The sequence below is a fragment of the Primulina tabacum genome, chromosome 15 (assembly GCF_025594145.1).
Source record: "Primulina tabacum isolate GXHZ01 chromosome 15, ASM2559414v2, whole genome shotgun sequence".
NCBI classification, from domain to species: Eukaryota; Viridiplantae; Streptophyta; class Magnoliopsida; order Lamiales; family Gesneriaceae; genus Primulina; species Primulina tabacum.
In genome coordinates, this window is record NC_134564.1 from 25217187 (window position 1) to 25229855 (window position 12669).

Genomic DNA, 12669 nt, shown 5'->3' on the forward strand with positions numbered 1-12669 from the left:
GTTGTGCCTAAGGAGTCTTTGACATCCACTTGGCGAAGGAGCGTGGGAGAGAAAATCAATGCTAGGCCAAAGAAGGAGTCGAGATGTGAAACTACAAGATATGAATATCAAGGTACATTTAAAAATTCAATTTCTAGTACTTGTGATGTTATATGTTGTTGGTGTTTTGAGGTCGGGCATGATATCAGTCAATGTCCACGTGATGAGGTGACCATAATAAGATCGCCAGTTGAGCTTAATTCTCAAATGGAGGTTGATGTTGTGGGTGAGCTTGAACCTCGAGTGGAGGATGAGGTGGTAGTTGAGCCTGAATTTGGAATGGTAGTTGAGAAAGTTGTTGATGATGGTATTCCACTAGTTGATGAGTCGAATGATGTTAAACAATGTATAGTGGAAGCTGAATCATTAGGTGGAGGAGCAATTATTGTACATCCATTTCTTGATGGACAAAATGTTTCATTGTTTCAATTGAATCCAAATGTTCTTGAGGATCAATTGAAATTTATGCATAAATTGAGTGAAAAGAAATATGAAATGGCCGAAAGAAAGAGTGAACAAAAGAGTGAAGGCGACCATAAAAAGAAATAAAGATGAGATGAGAGAAAAAGAAAAAGAAAAAGAGGCCAAAGAAAAAGAAAAGAAAAATGAATTAAAGGCCCAAAAGAATGAAAAGAGTGATGTAGAGAGTAATTTGTTCTTGCATAAACCATATCATGTACCTATGTACAAGTTGGTTTATTCTCATTGTGATGATATAGCCGGTTCAATCCCGAGCATTATTATTTCTCCTTTGCAGGATCTCGATGAAGACATGATGAGGAGACGAGCAAATGTTGATGGTGTAAAAATGTCATGGGATGATCCATTTGAGGTTGAGAGTAATCAGTGTGAGGTAAGCGTAGTTGCCAATGCAACAACCATGAGGTATGACTTTCGCCCTTATCTTACTTCGTTGTTGTGTTGTATTCAAGCATTTGGTGAGAGAGTTGAGAGTGGAATGTCTAAAGGGTCTAACAATGAATTAACCTTTGTGCCTAGAAGTCCTAGATTTGAGAATGATGACATATTGAATAGATCAAATTTAAATGTTAGTGATTGTGATTTTTCAAGAGTTGTCAAATTAATGAGTTTTTGTTATGACAATGAATTGTATGCATTATGTTCAAATCGTTGTGATGAGTTAAATGTTTACATGGGTAGTACATCTAGTGTGTTCTATTTGCGTGATTCTTACTTGTTTGATGATGGCGTTGGAAGGAGCGTGAATGAATATCAGAATTTTTATGTTCATAATGAGTACAATTTTAAGGAGAATAAATTCTTCATTTTACATTCATTGCATGAGTTACGTACTAGTGATGCATATAGTGGTGTTTTTATCTTTGATAAAATGAATGATTTTATGTGTTGGTTGCATATGAAACGACATGTTGAGTGTGATTGGGGTACATGGATTGCATACAGGAGAATGACATGTAGAGTGTATTCATATGTCAGGCATCAGTTATATCTTATTCCTAGTGAACTATGGTCGTACACGTGTGTGGATATTATTTTGGTGTTGACTAGGTCTAAGAAGGGGAGAAATCTGATTTTTGTGATACTTAATGATATCTTGTTGTTATTATTTGGTGTCATTTGTTACTTGATATGTGGTAAAGTTGATGAGTTTATAGGAAAGACAATGGTGATGTTGGGAATTCCAGTGCTGAAGGAGCGAGCAAACAACATTACCTACAAACTTGAGTTTACAAGGAAGCATGTTGATAATTTAATTCTTTTATTACTCACTTGCTTCGTTTTTGCGTAGGTAGACAAGATTGAGGACAAATATTTTTGAAGAAGGGGAGTATGATATGAATATGGCTGGGCATGGCGTTCAAAGGATTGGAAGGATGTTCACGGAAATATTGCATGGACTCATGAACAATCGAGGAGAGCTTGCAAGCAAGATTACATGTCTCGAAGGGTTCATGATATATGGAAATGAGCTTGGAGGCCATAAGATCATTGTGGAAGTGTTAAATGAACATGAAGGCAGAACGCTTCGCGCCCGAGTGGTAAAACATTACTGCTTGAGCGCCAAACATACTGTGCGAGAAGTGAACTCCAGAACCATACGCGCCCGAGCGGTAAAACATTACCGCCCGAGCGCAAACAGTCCAGAAGACCCCGCGCCCGAGTGGTAGAAACTCGCGCCCGAGCGCGCCGTCTGCGAGGATATTATTTAGCTTCCTATTTTAGAGTCCTAATTGTTTAGGTAATTAGATTTTCATATCTTTCTGATTTTGTACCAATATATGGACGAAAATTAATGATTGTAAACAATTATTCATTGAGTTTTAATCATAGTTTTGAGTTTTCTCTCAACTTTTTCAAAGCGTGGCTTTGTATACCCATTCGTGTGTTTCTCAAATCAAACTTATCAAAGTTTAATACTTTGTGGCGTTTGTCGATTGTTCTTCACTCGGATTGTCAAAGACGAGTTCTTTGAAGGTTCGTTTTGAATTCTAATTGTTTATCTCGTTAATATTTGTTGCTAAATTCTTCGTAATTTAGAGATGAATATTACACACTTACTTGTTCAAAAAGATCGTGACAACACAACCGTTTCTTTATTTCATCGAATCGAGGGCGTGACTCCATATTTGAGCGCGTTTTCTTTTCGTGGTTTGAAGAATCGCATCAGAGACCTTCCTGAGAATGAGCAATGAAGCAAGAGTTGCTGCAAATACCATATGAGATGTCTATTTAAAATTAAAAAATAATTTTAAATTGTTTTTTTAGAGATGTTTTATTTTTTCCAGATTTGGTTAAAAACATTATTTACGTTTCTATGCTTAATAAAGATGGATTTTCTTGTTTAAATTGCAAAGGTGTTTGCAATATTTACAAGAATGAATGTTTGATTGGAACGAGCGAAATACAAAACGATCTCTATAAGTTATAAATAAAAGATATTCCAAACAACTATGTCCAAGTAAACACGATAACCACAACGACAAACAAAATAAAACGAGATAGTCTGAATCAATCACACTTGTGGCACGCTAGGCTAGTACACATTTCTCAAAGAAGGATGCACAAGTTAGTGGGAGATGACATATTTGACTCGTCTGCCATATAATCTCTAGAGATATGTGAGTCATGTCTGAAAGGAAAGATGACCGAAGCCTCTTTCCTAGGAGTTGAACGTGCACATGATCTATTAAATTTGATCCATACATATGTGTGTAGCCCGCTAAGTGTTAGCACCAAATATGGCCTATCATACTTCACTACCTTTACTGATGATCATTCGAGGTATGAGTATGTTAATATAATGAAATACAAGTCTGAGGCCTTTGAGAGGTTCAAAGAGTTCAGAGAAGAAGTAGAGAAACAATTAAGAAAATTATCAAAACACTTCAATCAGATCGAGATGGAGAATACTTAAGTACTGAGTTTGAAGACTACCTTAAAAAGATTGAGATTCTCTCACAGTGGAATCCTCCTGCACACCTTAGTTGAATGGTGTGTAAGAAAGTCGTAATCGGACATTGATGGACATGGTTCGATCTATGATGAGATTCACTGAATTTTCGCCATCCTTTTGGGAAATTTCCGTTTGAAACAACGGAAAAGTTGTTGAACCGAGTCCATACAAAGGTAGTTGTTAAAATCCATATGAGATATGGATGGGAAAGTAACCTCATTATTCATTCTTAAAAAATATGAGGATGTCCTGCTTATGTGAAGCAGATAGTGGAGGATATTATTTCTATGATCCCAATCAAGCAAATGTGTTTGTTTAAGAAATATCACCTTATTAGAGAAGTAGTTTCTATTAGATAGAAAAGATGTGATGATAGAACTCGAAGAGAATCAGAAACCACCCACTACAAAATAGTAGAACCCACACTGATACGAATCTGACCAAGCGTGGCGTGCAAATGATTGGAAGGAGCTTTAGGGAGCGTCGTTGTTTCGTACCTTCAAGCTCAATAATGATGAATTAAGCATATCCAAGCAAATGGTGGAATTCAACAAAGAATATAATGAAGGAGTCCCGAACAACCAAGCATATGAGTGCAAAATGGCCCGAGAGAAGCAGTGCAGCAGCACGGCTAGCGCAGATGTGCAGAAGCAGCAGCATGCGCTAGCGCTAGATGTGCAGAAGCAGCAGAGCGCGCTAGCGCAGATCAGCAGAACTGCGCGCGCGCCCGCGCCAGAAGCGGCGCAGCCGCGCGCGCGCCACCGCGCAGTAAACACGCGCATCCGTGCGCCCCAGGATGGAACAATGCAGAATCTTGCACGCCACCGCGCGAGATCCCGCGCAGCCGCGCGACCTTCCGTGTAGAATTTGTTTACAACTTCCTTTATGACTTTTTACACTACTTTTTCATGTTTTATTGATTATAAAATGATTGTAAAGGACCATAAACAGATTGATAAGAAATATTTTGAGGTTTTCTCTCAATTCTCAAGGCTTTTAAAGCTTTGTTCATTACCAAATCAAACTTATCAAAGATTGCATCTTTGTGGCATTTGTCAATTGTTTTCGCACGGATTGTCAAAACAAGTTCTTTGAAGGTTCGTATGAAATTTGATTGTTATTATCGTTGATATTTGTTGCTAAGTGTTAATCTCTTAGAAGTGAATATCACAAATCGTTGCTTGTTTCAAAAGATCGGGACAACACAATCGATCCTTGTTCGTTATTGAATTTAGGGCGCGATTCTAATTAATCGTGTTTGCTTCTCATTCGTACGAGGATTCGTATCACACACCTTAACAGCCAGTCACAGAAACACAAGCTGCTAGGAGATTTGAAAGGGTACCAAAGCTGCCTAAGAAGATCAGTCTGCTTCTTGAAAATGTCCAAGATGAGCCCATTCCTGGACGTGATCTAAGGAACTTCAAGGAAGCATTGTCTGATGTCGATTCATCTAATGACTTGAAGCCATGCAGTCTGAGATGGACTCCATGCATTCGAACCAAGTATGGTACTTAGTAGATCCACACGAGGGAATTGTTTCCATATGATGCAAATGGATTTACAAAATGAAACTTGGGGCAGATGGAAAGGTGGTGACCTTCAATGTGAGATTGGTAGGAAAATGATGTACTCAAAGGCAATGTGTTGAGTATTAGGAAACCTTTTCTTCAGTAGTAATGTTCAAGTTTATTAGGATAATACTAGCCATAGTAGCGTAGTATGACCACTAAATATGGTAGATGGATGTGAAGATGTTGTAACTTAATGACGACATTAAGGAAGTGATTTTCATGTCTCAACCTGAATGATTCACATCAGTAAGAAGTGATCATAAAATATACAAACTTCAGATATCTATCTATGTACTCAAACAGACATCAATGAGCTGGAACCTCAAATTTGACAACACTATCAGAGAGTTTGATTTTTCCAAGAACCTTAAGGAACCTTGAGTATACAAAAAAGTTAGTGGGAATGTAGTGACATTCTTGGTACTTTATGTTGATAACATACTACTCATTAGAAATGATGTAGGGATGTTGCAATCGACTAAAGTATGGTTAGATAATAATTCTCCATGAAAGATATGGGTGAAGCATCCTATGTATTAGGAATACAGATTTATAGAGATAGATCTAAAAGGATGCCAGGGTTCACCAATCCAAGTATATCGATATCATACTGAGGAGATTCTCTATGGAGGATTCCAAGAGTAGACATCTCCCATTGTGTCATGGTGTGACTCTATCCAAGTCTACATGCCTTAAGACTAATGAAGAGATGGAAACCATGAGCTGCATTCCATATGTGTCTACTACAGCAATATAATATATGGTATAGTATCTACTCGACCTGATATTGCATATGCACCGAGTGTTGCAAGCATATATCAGTCGAATCCTGGTCCATTTCATTGGAAAGTTGTGAAAGACATTCTTAAGTACTTGAGAAGAACTAATAATTTGTTCTTAATTTACGGGAGTGTAGAATTAAAATGGGAATGCTATACTGATTATAGCTTCCAATCCAATCAGATGTGGATTATTCGAAATCAACATATGGATTTGTATTCAAACTCAATGGTGATTTGTCTCTTAGAAGAGTTCCAAGCAAGACACCACATTGGATTCAACCACTGAGGGCGAATACATAGCTGCATCGGCTGCAACAAAGAAGGGAGTTCAGATGAGGAATTTCATTCAAGAGTTGTGTGTCATTTCTCAAAAAATTGATCTAGTCCTGGTCTACTGTGACAACACTGGTGCCGTTCCGAAAGCAAATATAAACTCCTTGAATATAAAATAGTCCTGGTCTACTGTGACAACACTGTAGCCCGCTTTTTATCCAATTATGACATTTACTTTATTTTTTTTACCATGTAAGCTGCATATATAAACTCCTTGAATATATAATAGGTACCATGAGATCTGCCTCGCAACGTAAGATCATGAAACTCATTAGGAAGTGTATTGTATATTCTAAACAGGTTTCTAGTCGAATCAGCCGCCTAAAATAAGGGCAAAGGTCGCTTGAGCTCGAGATTAACATATGTGATGTAAACGTCATGTTTAATTGGTAAGGGCATGAAGGTGTCCATTCATACATATGAATGATAATTTGAGGATTCACTGATCAACCCACCCTCGAACTGTCCAAGTGGTTCTCACTTATCGAGTAGAATGGTCTTCGGTTATGGTTGTACACCATTAGTCTTTTGACCCGGGATAATGTAGAGGCTCTAAGTACCATCATGCACTTTGATTTGTTACCGACTTTATTGAGGGTCATCAGGTGGTGAGGTTGGGTATAGTTACGAAATACATATGAGCAAATACATTGTAGTCGTAGATTCACTGTTTGTCTGCTAGTGAAGATATCATATGTGATCTGATGAGTTAGTAGTGCAAGAAGTTTTTGGCTAGAGTTAGAAATGTACTTTAGGGAAAAGTGTTTTCCTAGTTACACATATAATGTCACTATTAGTACTCAAAGATGCATCACATCGTTATTAAATTAACACGCAACTCTTGATATACCAATGATTACAGATACGATCAGGATATATGAGTTGAAGAGACCGTACTGTATGCTAACCATAACTTAAGTTTCTTGCAGCCACTATCGTGATACCTAAGAGATCATGGGGTGTAGCTACTAGAAGCTTTTACCATGATTTGATGGGTGCAATCAGAAATGAGTTCTGATATTCTTAATCAAGGAGTTGATGAAAAGAATGAGGCTTATTAGGGTGAGCCGGAATAAGAATATATGCTATTCTAAATCACAAGGAGATGTGAACTCACAGCTAGCTGTATCCATGAACCAGTGAGGGTCACACAAGTATCGAATTATGTGTTCCCCGTTAGAAAATCAAAGTTAAATGAATTGAATTTGGTGACTGTAGTTTGATGGAGATCAAACATAATGCCTATAAAGGAGTTTATACGAAAATTACGTAGGATGAAAGAAATGAAGTTAGCTTATTTGGTAATTGAAGGAAAGTTGAACTTCCTGTTTTGGTGAAGAAGTTCAAAAAACTAGCAGCTGCCAAATATGGACAGTGAAAATTTTGAACTTCGAAATGTTCAACTTTCATTATATGAACAAGACTTGTATCATTGACACATCGACGCTGTCAGATCTTCGATCAGATTTATAATGAGTTCAAAATTATTTATTTAGTAAATTTGGAATTTGCTGATTAAATAATAATACTAGTAGTGGTGATTACTAATATGTACAAATTCTCATAAAATATTATATAAGGGGCTAGAATTGATTAACTTATAAATTAATTAAATAAATTAATATATCTGTGTATGTATTAAACGTGCATATGTATATATATTAATGTTTATATATATACATTATACGGAAATATAAAGACGTGCATATAACATTAATATATCACGCATTATCAAAGGTCGATTAATAAATGATATAATAATAATGTGTGACTTTTGTTTAATGAAAATTAAGAGTTCATGATGGGAGAAAGAATGTTTAATGAAAATTAAGAGTTCATGATGGGAGAAAGACTCTTGATGTGATTAGGAATCAATCTCTCTAAATATTTCATTGATGGTCATATGAAATTAGAGAGTTTTTGCACACAAAACAAGAACAAAAAGGTCACCAAAATTCTTCCTCCCCTTCCAAGTACAACTCATGGCCACTTGAATATTTTTACATAAAAATTTCGGCCAAGCTTTGCCTTCTACCGCCACATCCCGCCGACGCCGCACCCCCTTCGATTTTGAAAAAATTTCGGACGATCCAGTCTCAACGTAAGTTTTTTTTTGCAATTATAAGTGTAATCCAAACAGAGAACAAAGTATCCGATCGTAGACCTAATTTGACGATCAAAAGAGCGGAGATCCGATTGAATGATAATACAAGAAGAGTCATCTCCGCTAACCCAAGCCTGATTTGTAGTTCAACGTAATATATGCACATATATACAAGCAAAACACCATATGGACGTTTAAATAACATACGACGCCCAAGGAAAGTTTCGAGTATCGAAACTAGAAATTTAAAACTTCTGCTGCACTTTGAGTACTAGAAAACAGTATCCCAACATAAGGTTCACTGTGGACAAATATTTTATCGGATTTACTTTGTTAACCAGCAAATCAAATTTTACTTTGCACTCGCATCACTTCTTAGTTGAAATGGAGGTTTTCTTTCATTGTGTTCCTCGCAAATCAAATTGTACTTCGCACTCGCATTACTTCTGAGTTGAAATGGAGGTTTTCTTTCCTTGTGTTCCTCGCAATATTCTCCCTTTAGATTCCCCCATTACGATAATGAAGTGGCTTATCTTTATTTAATGAGTTTTTATTTTTATTTTTGTATAATTAGACTTGAAAAAGTAGGTGACATTATACTGAAGAGATTGCATCGGAGGCGACTCTTGTGAGATGGTCTCACGAATCTTTATCTGTGAGACGGGTTAACCCTATCGATATTCACAATAAAAATAATATTCTTATCATAAAAAATAATACTTTTTCATGGATGACCCAAATAAGATATCTGTCTCACAAAATACGACCTCTGAGATCGTGTCACACAAGTTTTTCTCTATACTAAATTACAAGTAAACATATATATTTATATATACATTGTTTATGGCTCAAAGTCTATATAAAAAATTATAAGTTCTTGGTTAAAAAAAATTTAAAAGTGTTTTAAAGGGACAAAACTAATCTCACATTTACATTAATATATTGGAAAAATTAGAGATAATTTGATAAATCTGATATAATACGTGCAGGTGTTGCTTTCCGGTATTCCTAAAAAATGTAAAAGGTGTGGATCGACATTTAGTTAACTTTACAATAAAATTAAACATGAATATTAGGGTCTCCTCCTAGACGACATTGAAGTAGTATTACCCTCGAAGAGATCTTCAAGTAATGCTTCGATATCCTCAGGCTGGTACTTGATGTACTTATCAGCTTGTTTTCCATTGTCCAAATATTGCCGGAACCGGCCAACGAAGGATCGGTAAGCCGGTATGATGACCGCAGATATAGACACCCTAAGCTCCGATTGAAGCTGCTCATCACTGACCATCCAACTGCTCTGTGTTCTGTGTATTTCTTCAAATATTGTACTAAATGTCTTCATCCTCTCCTTCATCGCAGCTTTGTTTACTTTTCCACCATTCATTTGCAACAGTCCTTCTTGATTCAAACACTGCAGCACTCTACTCCACGTCTCTCTCTGATAATTTTTATGATACTGCCTCACCACTGTTGATCTTCTCCGGCACCATGTATCCCCCATGACTTGGCGGATTTCGGCACAACTCTTTACTTTTTGCAATATATATCTTCCGTTATTCATCAAGAATATGTATCGGAGTGAAGGATCTCTGTAAAGATTCGATTTGGCTTCTAAATTCTCATCCAAAAGTTCCATCACTCTCACCACCTGAATACAAAACGGCGTTGCGGCCTCACTAGTACTAGTTCTCGAGGCTTCATTCTCTGACGTTTCCGTACTACAAATGTCATGCCCCTTGTGCTTTTGAAAGATTTTCTCCAATGTGTCTTTGTACTCACCGGCGTACTTTAGATAGTTCATCACGTAACGCGTTAGTGGGTGCACGGCGCCACCAGGAACTGGTGTTCTCGCGGCATCGCTCTTGATCGAATTTTCAAGATCGCAGAATATGCTAGCAGCTGCCTCCCCGACCCTATCGCCTCCCGATGCAATCTCCAACATCAAGTCGGTGGAGCATAAGTCGCTGTCCATAGATAGAATAAGATTCTTCAGCGTCTCGTACAAGTCGAGGAATTTGAACAGCTTTTCTGCAGATCGTTTCGCCATTGCCACCGCCTCTGCAAAGTCAAGTAGCTGAATCACCACTGAGCGAGCGAGGTTGCTAAAATGGCTTTGCCAGAACTGCGGATGTTCCGAAAAGACCAACTCACCGAGCTTTTTCTCGCTGGGGAAAATGACTCGTGAATAAAAATTCACGACCCTGATCCACCGTGAAATCTCGCCCTCGAGCGATTCCCATGGCATTTTTACCACATCGTTGATATTGATTTTTTCGAATTCAATCCTTTCCATTTGCTGCCTGATCGCATTTCTTCGACATATCGAATAAACTTGGCAACATTCGGTTTCGTACCCAGAGGAAACCATGGTTGTCGCAATTTTATTCATTTTCGTCATGACTTGCGGTGAATAGGCCAGATAATCATCTGATTCGACAGAATCAGGTTCTCTAGGCAGCATGCAGCGATCCGAATATTCTTCTTGATTCGACAAAGCTTTGTATATATTATGATTCTGATCCAACCAATTTGTGGAATCTTCCAACAGTGCCCGAAATTCCTCTTCCAAGAATGTCATGGCACGTTGTAACACCATGCTGGTTCTGTTCAAGGTGGCATATGGTGGAAAATGGCTCAAAGCATTTGTCAATTTGGAGATGTGCGCCACAGCTTCCATGAAAAACATATCGTCCTCGCTCATCTCTTCTCCAAGTACTTTTCTTTTGGCATCATCACCCTCTAGTTTCGATTCGATCATCTTCAATAAAGTCTCGACGAAATCAGGAGTTTCAGGAGGACCTGATGACTTGTCATCAATTTCCAGAAGGAAGTTTGTGAATGTATCGATATTTCCAAAAAGATCATCCGGACTAGACGATTCAACGTCTTCTCCTAGACTATATTTCCTCGAGTATATTTTTCGATAAGATGCATCATTTACTGATGAGGAACGCAGGGTGGTTGGAATTTGACAAGTTTTGCTGAAGTTATTGTGTTCACCAAGAGTCAACTTTTCCATTGCTATAGATGGAATCATTATTCTTGAAATTTGTAAATATAGGGAAATTAAAAACACGACGATAGGGGAAAGTTGTGAATTAGAGGCTCAAAGAAAGTTCGTTATTTAACAAGGGAGGGTTGACTTTGTCTGCTCAGATTAGTTAGGGGAAATAACCCATTTCGTGTCTATTATTTCGCTTTTTTTCCTCTCATTCTGTCCATTAAAACCATTCCTAATATATATATATATATATTTTTATTAAAGTAGAACCAAATACATCTTTGATATAATGACGCCTATTTTTTAGGCTTTTCTTGGTTCAATCCATCTCGTTTATTGTATATTAAGATCGTCCTCATATGTGCTCTCCACGACGTGCTTCGGTTTGGATTCAATGATGGCTTTATGCCTTTGAATAATTTACCACTTCGTGGCATTCCATGATCTTTTTCTTATGGTTTTCACATTTTCAAAATTAAAAAAATGACCCCTGGAAATGATGATGATATGGCCATATCTTTATTTAAATCTTAAATATATATCGTGATATTTTTGTAGATATCATCATAGTCTGTTTTAATAATTATATATGATATCCTCGTTAGAGCTCGGGTCATAAATGACCCGAGATATTATATTGATAGCTCAAATCATGGTAAATCTGTGAGATGAATTCTTCTAAGCCCGGACAGGTGGATGCCAGTGATATCTTCTCCCCGGGCTATCAGAAACCCGGTCTTTCATACAAGCTCTCGGGAGGTATTCTACCCGGACTACCTCGAAAATAGCACATCACTCGAGTGCACCAGTATGAGCTACCTTATGCTTGACAATCATTACTGTCAAAACCACATGAGTTTGGTGTGTCAGAGAAGTTATCAGAGGTGAGGTATGGGTAGCCACCTTATCCTAATTAGCAGGTGGGTACTAAAACAAGATAATCATGGGATTTTCTCCTATAAATAGCATATATGTATTTCATTTGAGAGATCCGAATATTTTGCTTCTAAGCTCTTGGCATTCTCGTATATTCACACATATACATAGCCATTTTCTTCTTCGTCCTTCACCTGCTGACTTAAGCATCGGAGTGGCCATGCCGGACACCCTTCCGGCTCCCATTCACGAGTTCATTTTCTTGTTTGCAGGACACGATCGCAGCCATATTGTACAGAGATATACCTTCTTCACAAGATATATCCCTTGCTCATATTCCCAAACAAAACTCTTATCAAATCTGGTGGATTGCCCCGACCCAGCTCACCCAACCTACCCGGATCGCATCATTGGCGCCGTCTGTGAGAAATTGAGCTCAAGACGAAGACATGGCTCCTACCAGAAGAACAAATCAAGATACTTCTCGGGTTACTGGAGATGATGCACTTATCTCTGGGCAA

At 37.7% G+C, this 12669-nt stretch overlaps 1 protein-coding gene across 1 annotated transcript; it reads right to left on the reverse strand.

The window, feature by feature from the left end:
* Positions 1-9159: 9159 nt before the first annotated feature.
* Positions 9160-11410, reverse strand: LOC142527207 (exocyst complex component EXO70C1-like). Its single transcript, XM_075631944.1, has one exon. The coding sequence runs from the start codon at positions 11306-11308 to the stop codon at positions 9341-9343; it is 1968 nt and encodes a 655-aa protein (XP_075488059.1). The 5' UTR covers positions 11309-11410; the 3' UTR covers positions 9160-9340.
* Between the last annotated feature and the right edge of the window lie 1259 nt (positions 11411-12669).